We start from the raw sequence: 17,694 nt of genomic DNA on the forward strand, positions 1-17,694 counted from the left end.
TAGCGATGGTTCAAATTGATTTATTTTTGTAGTTACCACCCACACTGATCATTAGATGTCAATTTTAACAAATCATTCGCAGCAGTTTAACTATATGGACAACAACAACAACAGGATCAAGAACAGGATGATTTAAAAAAACGAGTGTGGCGCAAATTGGAAGACATGAATCGTGAGAGTGGATTGGAATCAAAACATATCAGGTCATTTCCATTTGGGGATGTTCTTATTCAAAAGTCACTGGTCCGGCAGCAGCGGCGGCAGGATCAACTGGAGCGGCGGTAGGATCGACTGGAGCGGCGGCATCACCTGGTTTCTGTCCCTCTCTCCATCCGAGTCCACCGTAACCGCCATATCCACCATATCCTCCATAATCTAAAATTTGACCAGGAACAACAATTTAGAATTTGCTGTTTTGACTAATAGAAATGCTTTCAAATCGATTCAAATGATTCGAATTCTTACTGTTGTAGTTGTTGCCGTATCCACCGTATCCACCATATCCACCATATCCGCCGCTATGGCCATGATGATGGTGATGGTGGCCATGGGGACGCAAGAAGAATCGCTCGTCAACTTTTTCACCATCCGCACCGGGAACAGGTGCGGCGGCAGCAGGATCGACGGGAGCAACATCGGCGGGAGCGGCGGCATCTTGAGGGTAAGGCAAGGCCACAGCAACGGCCACCAACAGCATCAACTGTAATAATAAAATACGTCAATAATTAATTAATACATTAGGACTACGTTTGGTAATTTTGAAAGAACTTACCATCAACATTTTAGACATCTTCAAAAGGATTTGGTTTTGCAGCTTGAGCTCTGAAGGAGTTGAGGGAGCAGTGTGAAGAAACTTGAGGAATAGACGGCGACTTTTATACGCGGGAAACGGTTGCCATCGACTCGAGTCTGGCTATAGCGCAGGTACCAGGTACTAGAACCCCGGAGGCAACGTGGAATGTTGTTGTTGTTGTTTTGAGTCGCAGTGGGGACGAGAAACACACGCATTGGGAATCGCTGGAAAAACCCATCTCGACATGGGAGGAAGAAAACGAAAAAGAATGTAATAACGATGGGGATTTCCTTATGGGTTTTCAAACGAGCCGCCCATAGCTATACGTGACGAGATTGCAATCAGTTGAACTATTTAGTTCTCCTTGTTATTATAGTTGCAACCTTTTTTCGTTGCTGGGGTTTTTCCGTTCTTGCATTTCTCGCACAGCCTATTCATCTCTGGCTTCCGCATCCAGTTTTTTTTCCAAGTTTTTTTTGTACATGGAACTTTGTTTTGGCTAGAAGTTTTCGCTGATCACCTGTTGGTTGTTTGTTTGAGATCTTGCCGACGATAATATCAAATGGATAACTGAAGGTTCTTCATTTATTATTATTATTTTTGTATTTTTGTATTATTCTATACTCTGTGTGTAAATTAAAGGCTATTTCGTTTTGTATTGCTTTTCATAATCCATATTCCGGAATGCGGATTTATCCGGATAATACTCATTTACTCTCATTGATATCAAGCAACGCTGGAAGATTAGTGTCGTCTGCCGGTCTGCGTTCATTTTGTTTACAAGTTTCAGATTCAGACGCAAATTCAAGATAACAAAGACAATTAAACATTTTTATTTTGGAAACGAACGTGGCTGCACGAAAAATGGCACAACAAATATAATTATAAAACTGTTGTCGCCGTATCAACCTTGGTGTCGTCGCTTTCCATGCTCTCCACTGTCCACTCCATGGCCATGCTGTTTGGCAGGTAAATAAAACTAAGGATAGAAATGAAATAATTGAATAAGTTTGTTTGAACTGTAACCATCTCCTTGGTACTGATTTTAGGCTTGAGCCAGCCATTGTAACCTCAAGATAGGCCAGGTTTGCTTGTGCTGGTATCATCATCACCAGCAGTCTCAAGTTATTATCGCCAGGATGATTTTCGTTACTTTTATTCCTCTGACCTGCTTGATATCTCAATGATGCAAAACTTGCACAAGTATTACATGCAAACCTTCAATTCAAAATTATGGTTTACCCACTGTCTCATTTTCAATTTTTTCCTTGCTTGTTATATAATTTCTGTCAACATTTTTCGTAACCCATTTCTTATTTTTTTATTTAGATAAACAGCATCCCTCTTTTTTGGAGAAATTACCAATGTTGGCCGAGTTAGGGATCTCTTCTTCCTCTTAAATCCCCTCTGCCCTCGTGTACATGCATGTGGGTGTAGGTGCATTCACGAGGAGTGGCGTATTCAACTTTACTGCGAATGGAACACTTACAGTAAATGGCCTGGCTGGATTTCCCAGGCTTTAAGGTAATTCTTGGTTTTTAACTATTGGGTGACGTTGAACATGGTACGATTATTCCCGAGCTAGGCGATTGACTGCAACTGTTTGAGCCCTTGCCGTTTTTGTTGATTTAGTTAGGGGGCTAATAATAATTAATTTGTAGCTAACGACTGCAGATCAGGCTTGTTTTGTTTTTTGTCTGTGGGTAAATGATCAAATTTAAAAACATTTTGACTCTAAACACTTGAAGCAAAGTGCAACTAGAAAATTGTATGACAGAGCATTCAGGACTGGCACCTCCTGGTTCCACGAATGAATTCAACGAAATGTTCAAGTGCTGTTTGAAGCAGTAATATTTTAAATATGCCAACGATACAGAGAAAACTGAATATAACAATGCGTGGGGCCATTTGATTATTGGAAAATCACTTCTTCACCAGCCGAGGGAACGCCTTGTGATTGTAACGCGGGTTGGGGGAGAATACCACCAACCTCGACGGGAATTTGGGGAACGGAATCGGCTTCAGGAAAAACAGGATCGACGGCTTCCGGCGCCGCCTCCGCTGCAACAACCGGAGCAGCCGAAGCGTCGCCATCCACTGCCGGTTTCTTTTCTCCTTCACGCAAGCCCAACAATCCGTCCAGCACATTTCCTACCGCGCCCAAAATACCTTGAGGCCGTCCGTAATAGCCATATCCCCCAGGGTATCCTATCATTTTTGTTTTTTTAACGTGTTAATCGTTATTACATTGAAAAAGACGATTTCCGCATCAAAATGAAATTACCACCGTGTCCGTAGGGGCGATCGTATCCCCCATGTCCGTAATTGCCGTAAGCGTTGTGCCCATAATTCTGATGTCCATAATTTTGGTGTCCGTACTGTTGACTTGAGTGATGGCTTTCGTATCGCTCACTGCTGTAATAATTACTGCCGTACTGTTGACCGCCGTACCCTTAAAAAGATAACAAGCGCAATTTGCTATGACCTAATCGCCACTCTTGTATCGATTGAATACCATAAGATGGACGAAAACGCAAGTCGACAGATTCGCCTTCAACCGGAGGTGCGGAAGCGTCGGGAGTATCGGCCGCCGGAGTCTCAACCACCACAGCCGCCGGCGAATCGTCGCTGTTGGGTTGCGGAAAAGCGACAACAACCGCAACCATCAACTATATGGAATTCGAATTCCAACAACAAAAAAACTGAAAGTCAATTTGTCCTTCTGTGTGGTTAAATTTAATTGTTTTTAAAAGAAAATTGTGAACGTACTACCGTGAAAACAACCAGAAAAGTTAAACGAGGCATGGCTACAGCCAGACGAACGCGTGAACTTGAACTGAGACTCAAAGTCGAACCTCACCTTCGTTTAATATTCCCCTTCCCCCTTTCCTCCGATGGGCTTTTTCTTACCTTAAAAGGCGTGACGTGACTTGACGGATGCGTATAAACGTGAAGATACTCTCAACACGTTTTTGGGCTGTAAAACTCAACAACTACGCGGAAGTTGAAATCATTTCTGGCCCTTTAAAACAATTCCATTTAGATATTAATTTATTGCGTTTCTAATTTCAGCGGGAATGCGCTTTTACATCATGGATCGAGAAAAATAGTCGAAAAATAATACTGGCTGGGATTGTGTACAGGAATTTGTGTGTTGGTTCTTTTTTGAAATCGAATTAGGATACGGAATAATTTAATCGTTTCTAGTAAGGTGAATTCCCATAGCCGGCGGTATTAGCTCCGTAGTTGTTGTTGAGATAAGGCGGGCTGTAGTAGTTGCCGGAAGAGGCCGGATAAGGTGACGAGCCGTAAGGATTGGTCGGTTGCTGGTGATGGTGGTGCTGGTGGTGTTGAGAGCCGAAGCTGTTGGATCCTCCGTAATAGTTTGGCGGCTGTTGTTGTGCAATTACCGGAGTAGGACCGTAAATCCCGCCGTATTGATTATGACTAGCCCCCGGGTAAACTCCTCCGCCATAGTTTCCGGCTCCTCCGTAATAATCCGGTTGGTGTTGCTGGTTGTAACCACCGCCGGAATAATAATGACGAGATTTCTCCTCCGCATCAGACGAATCTTTAGCCAGGACTGAGCTCATGGCCACAGCCAAAACAACAGCCAAAATCTTTTTGAAATTAAAAACATAATTAATTCAATTAAGTTTGATTGTGATTTTTAAAGGCAGACTTACCACAGGGAGAGAAGTAGACATGTTGTTTCAAGTGAAATGATGAACTTGTTTGAAATCACTGGGTAAACCCGGAGCTTTATATAGTAGTACCGTAGTAGCAGACACACACGTCTATAAATTATATGATGTTAAAATTAAAGAGAAATTGAATTGAATCGTAAAAATCCAAAAGTTCGTCCGTGTCACTGTGTCAGTAGTGGAGGGGCCACATATACCGAGGTCGTCGAGTCTCCAGCAATTATGCAATAAAGTCAATAAAGGTAAAAGTTGTCTCTGCAAAGGTAACCCATTCGCCAAAGTTGGATAATTATTTAAAAAAAAGTTAATTCAGTGACTGCGCTTAAAAGTTGATGCCCTTGGAGATTATTAACTCGACTCCATCTTGTTTTATAGACTTCATTCGTCATCGCCGCCGGATATTTGTGAATAACATTTTCTTTTTACGACTCACGTCTAATTTCAAGGGAATAATTAAATAAAAATTGCACAAACATTGTGAAGATAATAATAAAAAAAGAAAAGTCGGTTGGATGATGAATTTATCGTGAAGTTTATTTTTTAGAAATCACGTTTGAGAATTTCAATCGGGCAAAAAAAGAGAGATGGCGAAATTAAATCAGTTGTTTGTAATCGGATGGTGGACGGGATGACCAGTAGCGAGCCTTTAGGTTGGAACATTTAGTAATGGCCATTTCCCTCAACTGAAATAATTTCTCTTTAAAAAAGCTGGACATTCGCTGTTGGATTCGGTACGTCACGGCCTTCGGGACAAGGTGATGGTTTTCCACGGGAATGGTGATCGGCTTCCATCGATTCCTTTCGGTGATGATTTGTTTGATCTGATTGACCAAGTGGTTGGTGGATTGAATCAAATCCGAAACGATTTTCGTGTTGTTGGGGTCGTCAGAAGTCCATGGGGAGTCACTTAGACGATTGAGTCCACTCACCAGTCGGCCAACTGATGCATAAATCGCCTCGACATCATTGTCACCCCTTGCCAATCTGTTCGATAGGTCCACCAGCTCGGCTTCCATATTCTCACATTCAAATATCCAATACAATTTGGGGGTAGAATGAGATGGCCTGGTTATCGGGATTGGTGCAGGCTCGCAACCCAAATCAATCAAATTAAACATTTTCGTGAGAGTGTTATCATTCCCGAGTTGACGAGTGTCTTATAACAACTCACCCGAACGCTCGTGGTTGAGCAACGCGAAAAAATTTACATTTTCACAGTCGGAATTGCATTAAATTTATTGTTATTTTAAATTTTAATGTTTGTTCATGTTGCCGATAATTTTACGCGCAATATTCAAAACATTCTAAAAACAAATTGGCGAGAAATTGAATTGAATGAATTGAAATTGGCACCGCGTAGTTGCAGGTACACACCAATGAATGAACTCCCTTCCGGCGTATGTCAATGAAAATGGTTATTCCAAGAGAACGTCACGAGTCTGGAAAGACCCAAGGAAAAACAAAAAAATAAAATTCACACCACAACTTGTTCATCCGTACATTACCAGGAAAAACAAAGAGAATCGTGCATCTCCGTAACGCAGAAGAAACCAGGTAAAACCAGTTTGGAGGGTTTTGGCGTGAATCGCTCGAGGCGTATTCATTTGCGTACACGGAGGACCCTCCCGGATATAAAACTGCGAGTTAGACTTTGGTTTCGGCATCAGTCCACTTCATCTCAAGTCAACAATATAAACAAGTGAACGTCATGTCCCTGCAAAACATTTTGGTAAGTTTGAAATTCAACTTAAATTGCCGCTTATTTAATTTTGATATTAACTTTAATTTCTCTCCAGGTTGTTCTTTTGTTCTCATTGTCCGCAGTTGTTGCCCGGCCAGCTGAAACGCCCGAAACGGTCGATGCCCGTCAAGGTTATAATTTATCCAATCAAGGACAGCAGATTGGTGTTCCCGGCGCCAATTTCCCGTCCATTCCGAATTTAATTCCCGCAACTTATCCGGCCACTCCAATTGGATCAGTGGGAGCTTTCCCTGCCGTACCTGTTGCGTCGCCTGGAGCTTATTCGACCGGAAGCAACACTCGTCCGGCTTACGGCTACGACAACGCTTTCCCCGATCAGGTCAATTTCTCCGGAGCCGATCCTAACCGCAACACGGCTGCCAGTGTTTCAGCTCCTATTCACAATCAAGTGAATGGATTGATCCCCAACAACTTGTCAGGCATCTCCGCCAACGCCTTTTCGTCCGTTTTGTCCAATTTCAAAGTCTAATCATCATGTCTCATTCTCCTCCACGGTTATTATACGTAAATTGCTTCACTCGAAAAAATATTCCTGAATTGTTTGTATAAATCATGTTAACCGTACCGTCAATAAAATGTTGCATTTGTTGTTGTTACAAAATTTCGTTCTCCATTTTTCTTTTGTGCTAATCAGATTTGTTTAGTAATTTCTAGAGCTAGATTAAGAATGATTTGATTCGTCTGAGAATTGTTATTGTATGTTAATAACTTAATACGAAGGAAATGCTACGTTGTATAATTTGGCCTTCAATAAATAGCCACACCCGGAATGGGTTGGCTGTTTGGTGCAATCGCCTAAGAATATCCCCTGACATCAGCACATTTATAGCTGTGCGCACTGATTTTTCAACTGCGCGCCACCGTTGGTTTGCCTAGTGACAGCCAATCGTCTCCGTTTCCACCCCCTGATCACGTGATCAGCAACAAGCATGGACGGTGCTCTTCGGTTCGGTGCACTTGCACTGGCTGATTGGGAGATTCGAAAAGCTTTGACGGGCAGCTTCCAGGTCAGTTGAGGTTCAGACTTTGTGACCTATGCGTTGGTCAAATGTTGTTGGACTAAAAGGTAATATTTCTTTGTATACATAGTGCTAAGCTTGAATTACATGAGATGAGCCAATGATGTGTTATTCCTGTACTGGCAGACAACCTTGAATTCTGCGTGAGGTGAACGACTGAACGCCTCTTCGTGTACCATTGCTATATTATCTTATTGAGATTTCAGTCAAATGTTTACACTTTAATGAGATAGTAATGCATGAGTGTACCAAACTGGCAGAGTAACTAACCCAAACCCTTTGATGTGACAGCAACAGGTTTCCACTGTATATCGGACCGTGATATGATTATATAATTTCTGAAGCTATTCCAACAATTGTACTCCAACTACCACCACAATGCCTTCTATGTTTCTCAACAAGGTTGTACTCGTGACAGGTATATATTTTCAGATATCGTATTGAATTTCTCAACATTTTAACACTTAAACTGTGTTAATTTATCAGGGGCTAGTTCAGGAATTGGTGCTGCCACTACAGCTCTGCTAGCTCTTCAAGGTGCCCATCTGGTAATCACTGGTAGAAATGAAGCAAACCTAAATCAGGTGGCTGAAAAGTGCTACGAAGAAACTTGGAATCGTCCAAAAACAGTTTTGGGTATGTTAAACAAACCTCACATGTATTAGATATACAATCATTTGTGGATTTCACATTTTGAATTTTATAATTACACAGGAGATCTGACTGATGAAGAGGATGTGAGACGAATTTTTCACTCAACTTTAACTTTCTACGGCCGAATTGACGTTCTGATTAACAACGCTGGTATCCTCGAACAGGGCACTATCGAAAACACTTCATTGGACCAACTCGATCGAATGATGAAAACGAATGTCCGGTATGTATTAATCTAAATAAAACACGTAAAGACTATAACTCTTGATCCAATATTATTTTATTTTATGACAGTTCAATGTACCAATTAACTATGCTAGCCGTCCCGCATTTAATCAGTTCTCGTGGCAATATTGTCAACGTTTCCAGCGTCAACGGTATTCGTCCGGTGAGTTTAATATTTTCATCTACAGATGGTGTTGGCTGTAAGCCAACAAACCTCAAAGAAGAGGGAATTTTCAAAGAGCTTGTATGCGTAGCCCCACTGAAAAATGAAAAACAGCTACTGAAAATTGTTAACAACTTTTTCCATATTTCCAGTTTACCAATGTTCTGGCGTATAACATGTCTAAAGCTGCCGTCAACCAATTTACTCAGTGTGTTGCTATGGGTAAGTCATAATTAAGAATATCTCGTTTCACATAATCTAATATAACGTTCTTTTTTCAATTCTTTCAGAACTTGCCAGCAAACTTGTTCGAGTCAATGCAGTCAAGTAAGAAGTCGACTTTTATTACAATTTAAGTAACTAACCGAATGTAACAATATTTTTAATTCCTTCAGTCCTGGTGTGATAATAACTGAGCTTCAGAAACGTGGTGGAATGACCACCGACATCTACAGGAAGGTACGCCAGTGCATAAAACATTAACGTAAATTTCCGATTCTATCAATAAAAATTGAAATAATTCACAGTTTATCCGCCGTTGCCAAGAGACGCATCCGTTGGGTCGCCCAGGGTTCGCCCAAGAAGTAGCCGAAGCTATTGCCTTTCTTGCTTCTGACAAAGCAAGTTTCATCACAGGTGTCACTCTGCCAGTGGACGGAGGGAGACATGCCCTTTCGCCCCGCTAGACAGGGAAAACAATTTCCACTTTTTGTTGACTACCTTTCACCACTTGAAAAATTGTTATGTAGATGATCTAATCTTCTACACACACAAAAATCCCCTCCTCCCTTAATCTCAATGCAATTTTACAATCATTTTCTTGTTGGAATTTTTCTATTGAAGCTCTTAAAAATGAAATTAGTTTGATTGATAAATTTTTGTTTCGGCTTTTTTCATCATCAGGTATAAGCCGTTGCCCTCTGACTTTCTTTTCAACAGGAGAGAGAAACCAGGATATGTGTCATACAATTTAGAATTCAAAAAAAAGAAGAAGAAGAAGAGAAAACTTTCCCTTTCTCCTTTTTTCTACGCTCCGGGCGTTTATTCTTTGTGTTTTTTCATCACTTTTACGGCTGGTCATCGTTAAACGTTTTGAAAGTTCCCGCTTAAACTCTCCATTTCATTTTGCAGTCAACCGGACCTGTTTTATCCCAACAGATTGAAGGAGAGAATTGGATTTCGTCCATTAATTAGGTAATCAGTTCAAGGTTCTGCGAGTGACATTTTCGCAACACAGCCGAGAGTCTGGATAACCCGATAGTGACCTCGTCCTTTTAACCCCCCTTGGCTTCATTTGGTATCTGTCAGACGTGAAGCAGTAGCTGCAGCTTACCGATTTCCTTTTCAAGAGAATGGCGTTTTATTCTTGTAACTCTACACACCTAAAAAAATTGGGATATTTTGATATGTGCAGTTGCCAAATGATGGCCGGTCCCACTTTTCTTAGTTGCAGTTTAAGACATACAAAGAAAAAAAGAGAAGAAAGTGAAAGCTGAGGCTGACGAAGACTATTGGCAAGATCTAAACTCTCTCGGAGCTGCAACGGGAGGTAGTAGGTGGCGCATAAAAGAAGCAAATGGTTAGTTCGGCCTGATCAGTTGTGTCTTAGGAGCTTCACAGTTCACAGAGAAACGCTTGCGAAATGCCCAACTTGTGTGTTTGGTACCTGGTGAGTTGCTTGAGTGATGGACATCCGGATGACAATTTTTGAATTCTAATTTTTTGTTTCGTTTTTTTTTGGCTCCAGATTTTGGTGGTGTCGGCCGGTTTGATCTCACCGATTCTCTCGGTTCCATTGCCAGCTGATCCCGCTCCTGAAAAAGCTGCAGCAGCTCCTGCCGTCGATACGAAATCTGCACCGGGCGTGGCCACCACCAGAACTCACCACAAGAAACACGGATTCGGTGGGCTTTTTGGCGGAGGTCTCGGCTACGGTGCTGGTCTTGGGTAATTATCTGACAATTGCGGATGCATTTTATTATTGAATTCAAAATTAATCCAGCGGATGATAAAATTATAGGTATCCCGGAATAGGTTACGGATTTGGCATCCCTAGCTATGGTTACGGTCTCCCATTGGCTACATACCCACCTCTGTACGGTGGCTTCGGGTAATTTTTGTTTGGCTGACTCAGTTTCACTTTTGTTGCGCAATTGAATGTTAATTGGAAAATGTTTCTTGCGAAATTTAGGTACCCCAGTTTGGGCGGCTACGGCTATGGACTTGGTGGACTAGGTGGATATGGTGGACTAGGAGGATACGGTGGATATGGTGGGTTCGGTTATCCGGGTTTCGGCGGCTTCGGCTATTAAAATGAATCCCATTGTGGGGATTTTAACAAATGTATTTATTTAAAAGTGAAATGTTTCTCACTGTGGTCATCTGCGTTCGCTGTCATTTGAAATGAAAAGTAAATTATTTCAGAGATGCCGGATTGATCCTATAAGCTCCAACCTGATATGTAACGCGTCCAATAACAGAGTCTCTTACAAAATGACCAATCATTTTCACTCTCCGCCTCATTCAAAATTAGTCCTATCCCATTTGACCCACTTTTGTGCATATACTCGTGTGTCTTATTTGTCTCTCACCTGTTGTAAAAGAAAAACAAGAGTCTGTACTTTACACTGGCATCAGTGCTCTCATTCCATCTCGTTATGCGTTTCGCTGTTTTTCATTTGAAGAAAAGAAAACCTGCAATGCGGGAGGCAGCCAGCAGCCACCATCACCATGTCGGCTTTCTGTGATCTAATTCACGATCGTTTGTTTCTTGGACGGTGCTTTTTTTTTCAAAGCAATTGAATGGGCAACTGGTGTGAGGGGTGACTGTGAATAAGAATGAAAGGGATTGTGTGAGAGAGAAATCAGAGCAAGTTGTAAGTTACGAAAAAACATTTACCCAAAAGAGACATCAATCTTTAAGTCAATATTGGCTATGGCTAGTTTTCTGAGTGGATAGCCTTCGAATACTTGCAGACCGGAAGAACATCCGATGGATGGGTGACTTGAAAACCTCACGCAATCTATTATCTCCGCTTCTGAATAACCACGAAAGATACATGTATCTATAACCTGTGATTATTTGGTTATTCCACATTATACATCCTGGGGTTTTCCCAAGTTAAAACTATCTATTCCGTCTTAACCTGTGGGTAGAGAAGTAGGCCACGGTCCCCCTCCTCCTCCTACATCACGTGTAGAATTGAACAAAGAATCGTTACATCACCAGCCCTTGATTGGGCATATCGCTACATCCCAAGAAAAAGCCTCATTCTTCTTCTTCACAATATAATCAAACTGCCCAAACACGGACTTGTCGAAGGGTGGTGATGATCAAACAAAAATGGGTGGGCGTGGGTTTAATTTATTTCATGCGAATAACCGAAATCAAAAATTGGCGACGGTGAGTTTCACGAATGCGCAACGCTTTCCCTTTGCGAGATGATTTCATCGCGTGATGAGTCAAAAGTTTATTTCTTCTGTAATAGAAATCGTGTCGATTATTAAAGCGAAACCTTTTTTTGATTTAATTAAACGTGTCGTTCTTCGTGCCGCATTGTTAATCCGTTTGTGATGGCAGCTGTACTTCAACTTCCGTCGCTTCTAAAGCATATCGAAATAAACGAAGCTTCTTCTTTCGTCTTGTAAGAAAAGTTGTGTGTATAGGAATTGAGTTCAAGGTGAAGGTGGTTGTTCTCTTCCTTCACGGCTGAGGGAAATCAAAGGCATTTCCCATTCGAACGTCGCTATATAATACAGACTCGTCAGCATCTTTAGACAATATCATACCTTGTCAAGGTCAGCACGCACCTGGATGTAACAAGGTAATGACACACCAACTCCTATGTAGCCCTACTGCTGTGCTGTGCGGTATAAAACCGCGACAAAAGTGTCGGGCGCCGGCATTCATACAACTCCGGCAACGGCAACCACTTCCAACGAGACTGCGCCGAAGGTGCGGAGTTTTTAAAATAGAATCAAACATGAGGAATCTTTTCGTTTGTCTGGCTAGTTTGGCGGTAAAAATTTCCAAAAATTTCCAATACGAAATTGTTTGATTGTGAATTGACATTTTGAAATTTGAATTTGGCGCGTTCGCAGTTGATGTTGGCGGCCGTCTCCTGCGACGAACAAGTGGCCGGCAAATCCGAAGGTGGCGAGGCTACAGGACGGACATTCGGTCTGCTCGGAGGTTTGCTCGGTGCTGGACTAGGAGCCGGACTGGGATACGGCGGTGGATATGGACACGGATATGGACATGGCTATCCGGGTTCATACGGCAACCCTTATGCGTATACCTTTAAGAAATCTACTTTTAATTTAACTCTTATTTTCTTTTAAATCTACACTTTACAGGTATGGTGGATATCCTCATTATGGGGGATATGGGGGTGGATATCCACATTATGGCGGCTATCCTCATCACGGTGGTTATGGGGGATATGGCTATGGCTACGGGTCAGTATTTGCTGTTTAATTGAATTCAATTCCGACTAATGATTTGTTTTCTGATTTTTATGATAGACCTTATTATGGCTAATCCCAGTTGACCTCTATTACGTCGTCCTTCCTCTGTCTATTTATGTAAACGAATCGGAGAAATATATATGACCTTCCACGACACGAAACCCAGAGAATGGGTTTAATTACAATCTTCATATTTTTGTACGACGAAATTTGAAAAATAAACAATTACAAAACATTTCGAAAACAACGCCCCTTTTTCTTTTTGTCAATTTTAACAAAAGAGAAGAAAGGGTCACCTTTCTATCGGGTTGAGAGAAAAAAGAGTTTGCGACCGTGTCAACCTTTTCCGTGGTGACATTTCTTACGCAACCAACTCAAAAGTCGAACAACAAATAGCGCGGAAGAGTCATAAGTCGCAGGACGTGGCGTGTGCAGGACCACTTTCTCCTCGTTCGGTATACACTCTCTATACACACGCCGAATAGCAAATAGAAAGCTGTCGTTAACCCCGATCTGTGTCTGTGAACAGCTGAACCTCCATTATTATTATGATCGTCGTCATCCAGTTAGATAAGACCGTCATAGATCGTTTCGTGTGCAAATCATTTAGTCACTTTTCTGTCCTATGGAAATTGTGAACGAGGGGGTCGTCACCCCATTTTTTGTGCATTCGAAATCTCATGTGGGTGCGCGCCAAAAGGACGGAATTTAAAAAACAAAAAAACAGAAAACTCTAGGACGTATTTTGGAATAGATTATGCATGCATCGCACCGGAAACATGTCTCATATCCGCCCATTACCTTTGCCAAACAATCAGCCAAAACATGATGCTCACGACCATTTGCGTGCCGTGTTTTCTGTGTTTTTCTTTTTACCTTCATCGCCGAAATTCACCAACGAATCGCAACTTTGGCCCATTTGGTCAAGGACACAGCCTCTTGCGTCCAATGATTAATTCAAACCGTTTATCACAGCAGGCTGCTGTGTTATTTCGCATATGTGAACTTTCTCCAGCATAGTAGAACACCCGAAGAGATTATTCCTTTCACATCTGTTGGTGGACGCCCGAAAAGGTGCTACACAGGAAAATTTTAGCAAGAAAGAAGAAATAAGCTTTCCATTAGAAAGTGAAGTGAATATCGCGTGCTCTGATGTGTTCTCCATCAATTCGACCTTTTGATTGTCCGTCGAATTCTTTCCGTTTGGCGCGATTGTTCAAAATTAAAAAAACGCGACTTCCTCCCGCCAAGACAAAGTTCTTGGCCTCCGGTTTGTGTTGCGAGTTTTTATAGTTCAAGGTGAAGGTGGAAGAATATCGTCACGATATTCCAACAAAAGGTAGGACGGTCTAGCTTATATTATAACGTCGTCATTATTATTTGTGTAGTTACATAATGGGTTCGATGCGCATTTAGTCATGAGGGAGAGAATCGACAGTTCAGTGGGCACACATAACAAAAGGGAAGAAATGAAGGACATGTGTGTTGCTTTGGGTAAAAATGCAGGACGCCTCCGCCAGGCCAGCCAGGTATAAAACTCGTCTGTCGACCAGCACCCATCAGCCAGTCAAGTCCTGCTAAAACGTTCACAGTCTCTTTAGCTTTCTCCGCTCGATTTCTCCAGCAACACACATTCAACAAACAGTTTCTCGAATATCTTCTCAGTGTCTTTGTGATTCAACTTCAAGTTTTTACAAGTGGGAAAAACAAACGAAATTTGTATCAGCAAAAATGTTTCACGTCACTCGATGGATTTTGGTATTTTTTACAATTTTTAACATTTCTGATCCGAAAGGGAATTTACGTATAATTTAAATTGCGTTTATTTGATTTTAACTAATTAGGCCATTGCGGCGATCGGTTGGATTGGTGCGGCCGCTCAGGAGGTAGCCTCAGGGAGTAGCAATGAACAGCAGCAATCGGCAAACGGAAGAGATCTTCTAGGCGGATTTGGAAGTATTTTAGGCGGTTCTGGTTTCGGTTCGGGATTGGGAGGCTTTGGCGGAGCATCCTCGTTCCCATCTTACGGCGGATTGACTTCACCGTATTCTTCCGGCTCACTTTACGGCACTCAGGCGGCCATCGGCTACAACCAACAGAGTCTTTACGGCCAACAAGCCGTCGCCGGATATCCAGGAGGAGCTTTCGGCGGACAGACGTACGGAGCTGGCGCTGGATTGGGCGGATTTGGCGGTGCTTCTTATCCAGGAGCTTTGACTGGTGGATTTGGGCAGCAAGGGTATGGACAGCAAGGATTTGGGCAGCAAGGATTCGGAGCAGGATCGCTTTATGGAGCTGGAGCTGGGGCAGGATCGCTGTATGGAGCTGGTGCTGGAGGATATCCCAGTTACGGCGGAGTCGGAAGTTACCCGGGTTTTGGAACATCCGGCGCTGGGCTTGGGAGTCTTTCTGCTTACCCTGGAAGTGTTTACGGCCAACAGTCTGGTCTCTACAGTCAATACGGCCAACAAAGTCCATACGGTCAATACGGCCTCTACAATCAACAGAGTCTTTACGGTCAGGGTGCTCTGAATCCTTACGGCTACGGCAGCCAACAGCGACCTTATCGCTCCTCTTCCGATCCTTCTTCATCCTCCTCCTCCTTCTCCCAGTACACCGATGACTCTTCCACCAACGAAAGGCATTAACTTTTCATTCCAACTAACCCCCCAAAACAAACAAACAATTTAATTTTCTTTTTTTTTTTAACCCAAATTTTGTTGTTGTGACTTAACTTAATTCTCATGCAATATACGCGATTAAAAATCAAACGGCGTTATTTTTTTTGTTAAGAAGAGAAAAACAAAATTTGTTGTATTTTTTCTTTGTTGGACCAACAATATTATGATGAGAATAACAAAAACAAAAAATTTTCACAGTCCAATGATAATAATTCACATCAACGATTTCGGCTCTTTTTTTTCCTTTTTTAATGATGTCATTCGCACACAAACACACACCTGAAGAGGAAGGGAGGAATCTGTTTTCATATAGTTTCGTAAAAATCTATCTTTTATATAGGAAAAAAAATTTGAATTTTGTTTAAGTTCCCTCGCCCGCATTTGAAAAAAAAAAATCCATTCCGTTTTCTTTCAATAACTTCTTTTCTTTTGCAATTTTTTTGTTTTGTTTTGTTTGTTGCGTTTAAAGACTTTGTGAAATTGTTTTGAAAAATTTTTTCCTTTTTTTTTTAACTCTTCTGGTTTTTTACTTGGACTTGGCGGCTCCACGCTGGCGCAAGTTTTTATTTGTGTTTTGGTCGACTTCAGGCAATTCGCTGATTTCGTTCTCCTCCGAACTCTTCTTGGCAGCTTCGCGAGCTTTCTTGGCCTTCTTGTCCTGCTTGGCCTTCTTAGCCTCGGCTTCAGCAGTGGACTTGAGACGGGAAGATTCACGGCGTCGGCTCAAGTGGAAGGTCAGGAAGCGTTGGAGCATGTAGACCTGGAGAGCGACGACTGCGGCCAATCCAGAGACTCGGACGACAAAGCTCACCGATTCGTTGTCGGCCAGACCGAACCAAAAGGTCGAAACGGACAGGATGATGGAAGCAAGGCGAGTGACGACGAACAAAATGTTCCAGACGGAGAATGCTGAACAGGGAAACAATGGTGAGATAACGACAACATTGAAAAAGGACAATTGAATGATACCTTTTGCTGCGACGAAAGGTTTATCGGCAAAGTGGATGAGCCGGGCGACGTGGAAGACCGTCTCGGCAGCGTAGTGGAGAACGAGAAGGCAGAGAGCGAGCCGGGTAAAGTTCATGACGTATGCAGCAGCAATGGACACCAGGTAGATGGTGGCATAAGTGATTCTTGCTGGCATGTCTTCACGCTTGACCTTTTGGAAGTACAGCTCTGGGTAGCAGTGGAGCCAGTAAGCCATTTGGACAATGAAGAAGAACTTGAACATGAACGTCATGGCAATGTTGGGGTAGTCTCTCCAAAGTGCTGAGACGTTGAAGAGGAGCCCTTCACGGAAAATGACATCTCCACCCCACAGGACAGCGACAATGTAGAAGAGCAACAGCTGGCCAGATTCATTGAACTTGCTCTGCTTGACTTTGGACAAGTGAAGCTTGGTCTTGATTTTCTGTGTCATCGGAACAAAAATTAGGTTAAAAACGGCACCAATTGACCCACTATTTTAGAATACTTACATCCAAAATGTATTCCTGAATCACAGCATGAACAACAACACCGATAAGAGTGTAGAAGAACACCGCACACAGATCCTTGAAGCCTGTGGTGTAGGTCATTTCTTGTCCATATGTCAGTTCTTCGACAGGTGTCGCATTGTGATGCATAGCAATGAAGATTGAAGCAAGTGGCTGGGTGGTCTGTTAAACCATAAAATCATATTGTTATTTGTTAATTCAATAAGTTGCATATGTGAAAATGTGAATGAGTACCTGGAACATTAAACCGACGACAAAGACCATAGCCACACACGAAACGATATCGGCATGATTCTGAATGACGAATTCATGGCTAAGAATTGGGGGATTTTTCGACGAGGTTTTGCGCGGCTTCGCAACCATTTTAATTAAATTTGACTTTTAAAGTAATGCAGGTTAATTTGATGATTAGAGAGAGCTACGACAGGAGAACTAACTCCTGGTCGGACCGAAAAGGGGAAAGAAGCGATGAAGAGAAAGGTTGAACTGAATAGAGAAGCTGAGTGCCTGGGTGAAAGCAAACAGTCAAACACACCAACAGCTGGCTTTAGGCCGGTTTTTTGACAGTTCGAAATGCTGGCAATGGCCACGTCAGATGTCAATGGCCATCTAGTAGGAGAAAATCAAAACTTAGGTAGTCAAATTTTTGTTTAGTCAATCAAGAATCCAACAAAATTAAAATGAAAAAAAAAACACTTCTTTATTGTTAATAATCCTGTTTAATAGTTAA

At 42.2% G+C, this 17,694-nt stretch overlaps 9 protein-coding genes and 1 long non-coding RNA gene across 17 annotated transcripts; 6 read left to right on the top strand and 4 right to left on the bottom strand.

Moving 5' to 3' along the window:
* Positions 1 to 4: 4 nt before the first annotated feature.
* LOC124207182 (glycine-rich cell wall structural protein-like) lies at positions 5 to 905 on the bottom strand. The gene is made up of 3 exons (XM_046604514.1): positions 773 to 905; positions 466 to 700; positions 5 to 375 (listed from the first exon to the last, which is right to left on the bottom strand). The coding sequence occupies exons 1-3, from the start codon at positions 788 to 790 to the stop codon at positions 227 to 229; spliced, it is 402 nt and encodes a 133-aa protein (XP_046460470.1). The 5' UTR covers positions 791 to 905; the 3' UTR covers positions 5 to 226.
* Positions 906 to 1,536: 631 nt separating this feature from the next.
* LOC124207183 lies at positions 1,537 to 2,421 on the top strand. The gene is made up of 3 exons (XR_006879819.1): positions 1,537 to 1,762; positions 1,843 to 1,996; positions 2,123 to 2,421. It is a non-coding gene; the product is annotated as an uncharacterized LOC124207183 (long non-coding RNA).
* A 205-nt stretch (positions 2,422 to 2,626) lies between these two features.
* On the bottom strand, positions 2,627 to 3,694 carry LOC124207185. 2 transcript variants are annotated; one of them, XM_046604521.1, is made up of 4 exons: positions 3,563 to 3,694; positions 3,309 to 3,462; positions 3,078 to 3,245; positions 2,627 to 3,001 (listed from the first exon to the last, which is right to left on the bottom strand). In XM_046604521.1, exons 1-4 carry the CDS (start codon positions 3,596 to 3,598, stop codon positions 2,706 to 2,708), a joined length of 654 nt encoding a protein of 217 aa, XP_046460477.1. In that variant the 5' UTR covers positions 3,599 to 3,694; the 3' UTR covers positions 2,627 to 2,705. The 2 variants fall into 2 exon arrangements, with proteins under 2 accessions (XP_046460477.1, XP_046460478.1); XM_046604522.1 differs by having other exon boundaries at positions 3,566 to 3,688.
* Positions 3,695 to 3,826: 132 nt separating this feature from the next.
* LOC124207188 (metacaspase-1-like) lies at positions 3,827 to 4,559 on the bottom strand. The gene is made up of 2 exons (XM_046604525.1): positions 4,480 to 4,559; positions 3,827 to 4,413 (listed from the first exon to the last, which is right to left on the bottom strand). The coding sequence occupies exons 1-2, from the start codon at positions 4,498 to 4,500 to the stop codon at positions 3,997 to 3,999; spliced, it is 438 nt and encodes a 145-aa protein (XP_046460481.1). The 5' UTR covers positions 4,501 to 4,559; the 3' UTR covers positions 3,827 to 3,996.
* Positions 4,560 to 6,061: 1,502 nt separating this feature from the next.
* On the top strand, positions 6,062 to 6,860 carry LOC124207187. Its single transcript, XM_046604524.1, has 2 exons — positions 6,062 to 6,226; positions 6,294 to 6,860. Exons 1-2 carry the CDS (start codon positions 6,206 to 6,208, stop codon positions 6,726 to 6,728), a joined length of 456 nt encoding a protein of 151 aa, XP_046460480.1. The 5' UTR covers positions 6,062 to 6,205; the 3' UTR covers positions 6,729 to 6,860.
* A 235-nt stretch (positions 6,861 to 7,095) lies between these two features.
* On the top strand, positions 7,096 to 10,965 carry LOC124207184 (3-oxoacyl-[acyl-carrier-protein] reductase FabG-like). Of its 5 annotated transcripts, XM_046604520.1 has the most exons (13): positions 7,162 to 7,325; positions 7,570 to 7,696; positions 7,765 to 7,914; positions 7,993 to 8,155; positions 8,227 to 8,320; positions 8,473 to 8,542; positions 8,611 to 8,647; positions 8,716 to 8,779; positions 8,848 to 9,514; positions 9,735 to 9,989; positions 10,068 to 10,267; positions 10,341 to 10,430; positions 10,512 to 10,965. In XM_046604520.1, exons 2-9 carry the CDS (start codon positions 7,657 to 7,659, stop codon positions 9,004 to 9,006), a joined length of 777 nt encoding a protein of 258 aa, XP_046460476.1. In that variant the 5' UTR covers positions 7,162 to 7,325; positions 7,570 to 7,656; the 3' UTR covers positions 9,007 to 9,514; positions 9,735 to 9,989; positions 10,068 to 10,267; positions 10,341 to 10,430; positions 10,512 to 10,965. The 5 variants fall into 5 exon arrangements, with proteins under 5 accessions (XP_046460472.1, XP_046460476.1, XP_046460471.1 ...); XM_046604516.1 differs by having other exon boundaries at positions 7,096 to 7,325; positions 7,576 to 7,696; positions 8,848 to 9,989; XM_046604515.1 differs by having other exon boundaries at positions 8,848 to 9,989.
* On the top strand, positions 9,963 to 10,632 carry LOC124207621 (shematrin-like protein 1). The gene is made up of 4 exons (XM_046605193.1): positions 9,963 to 9,989; positions 10,068 to 10,267; positions 10,341 to 10,430; positions 10,512 to 10,632. Exons 1-4 carry the CDS (start codon positions 9,963 to 9,965, stop codon positions 10,630 to 10,632), a joined length of 438 nt encoding a protein of 145 aa, XP_046461149.1.
* A 1,084-nt stretch (positions 10,966 to 12,049) lies between the features above and the next one.
* Positions 12,050 to 13,022, top strand: LOC124207186 (keratin-associated protein 21-1-like). The gene is made up of 4 exons (XM_046604523.1): positions 12,050 to 12,339; positions 12,422 to 12,612; positions 12,677 to 12,782; positions 12,846 to 13,022. Exons 1-4 carry the CDS (start codon positions 12,148 to 12,150, stop codon positions 12,858 to 12,860), a joined length of 504 nt encoding a protein of 167 aa, XP_046460479.1. The 5' UTR covers positions 12,050 to 12,147; the 3' UTR covers positions 12,861 to 13,022.
* Positions 13,023 to 13,337: 315 nt separating this feature from the next.
* LOC124207190 (glycine-rich cell wall structural protein 2-like) lies at positions 13,338 to 15,490 on the top strand. Of its 3 annotated transcripts, none has more exons than XM_046604529.1 (3): positions 13,840 to 14,126; positions 14,294 to 14,545; positions 14,632 to 15,490. In XM_046604529.1, the coding sequence occupies exons 2-3, from the start codon at positions 14,519 to 14,521 to the stop codon at positions 15,433 to 15,435; spliced, it is 831 nt and encodes a 276-aa protein (XP_046460485.1). In that variant the 5' UTR covers positions 13,840 to 14,126; positions 14,294 to 14,518; the 3' UTR covers positions 15,436 to 15,490. The 3 variants fall into 3 exon arrangements, with proteins under 3 accessions (XP_046460484.1, XP_046460485.1, XP_046460486.1); XM_046604530.1 differs by lacking the exon at positions 13,840 to 14,126 and having other exon boundaries at positions 14,260 to 14,545; positions 14,632 to 15,087; positions 15,118 to 15,490; XM_046604528.1 differs by having other exon boundaries at positions 13,338 to 14,545.
* Positions 15,491 to 15,975: 485 nt separating this feature from the next.
* On the bottom strand, positions 15,976 to 17,604 carry LOC124207189 (translocating chain-associated membrane protein 1-like). The gene is made up of 4 exons (XM_046604527.1): positions 17,199 to 17,604; positions 16,947 to 17,126; positions 16,438 to 16,879; positions 15,976 to 16,377 (listed from the first exon to the last, which is right to left on the bottom strand). Exons 1-4 carry the CDS (start codon positions 17,325 to 17,327, stop codon positions 15,995 to 15,997), a joined length of 1,134 nt encoding a protein of 377 aa, XP_046460483.1. The 5' UTR covers positions 17,328 to 17,604; the 3' UTR covers positions 15,976 to 15,994.
* Positions 17,605 to 17,694: the final 90 nt, after the last annotated feature.

This window comes from Daphnia pulex, chromosome 11 (assembly GCF_021134715.1).
Source record: "Daphnia pulex isolate KAP4 chromosome 11, ASM2113471v1".
Lineage (NCBI taxonomy): Eukaryota > Metazoa > Arthropoda > Branchiopoda > Diplostraca > Daphniidae > Daphnia > Daphnia pulex.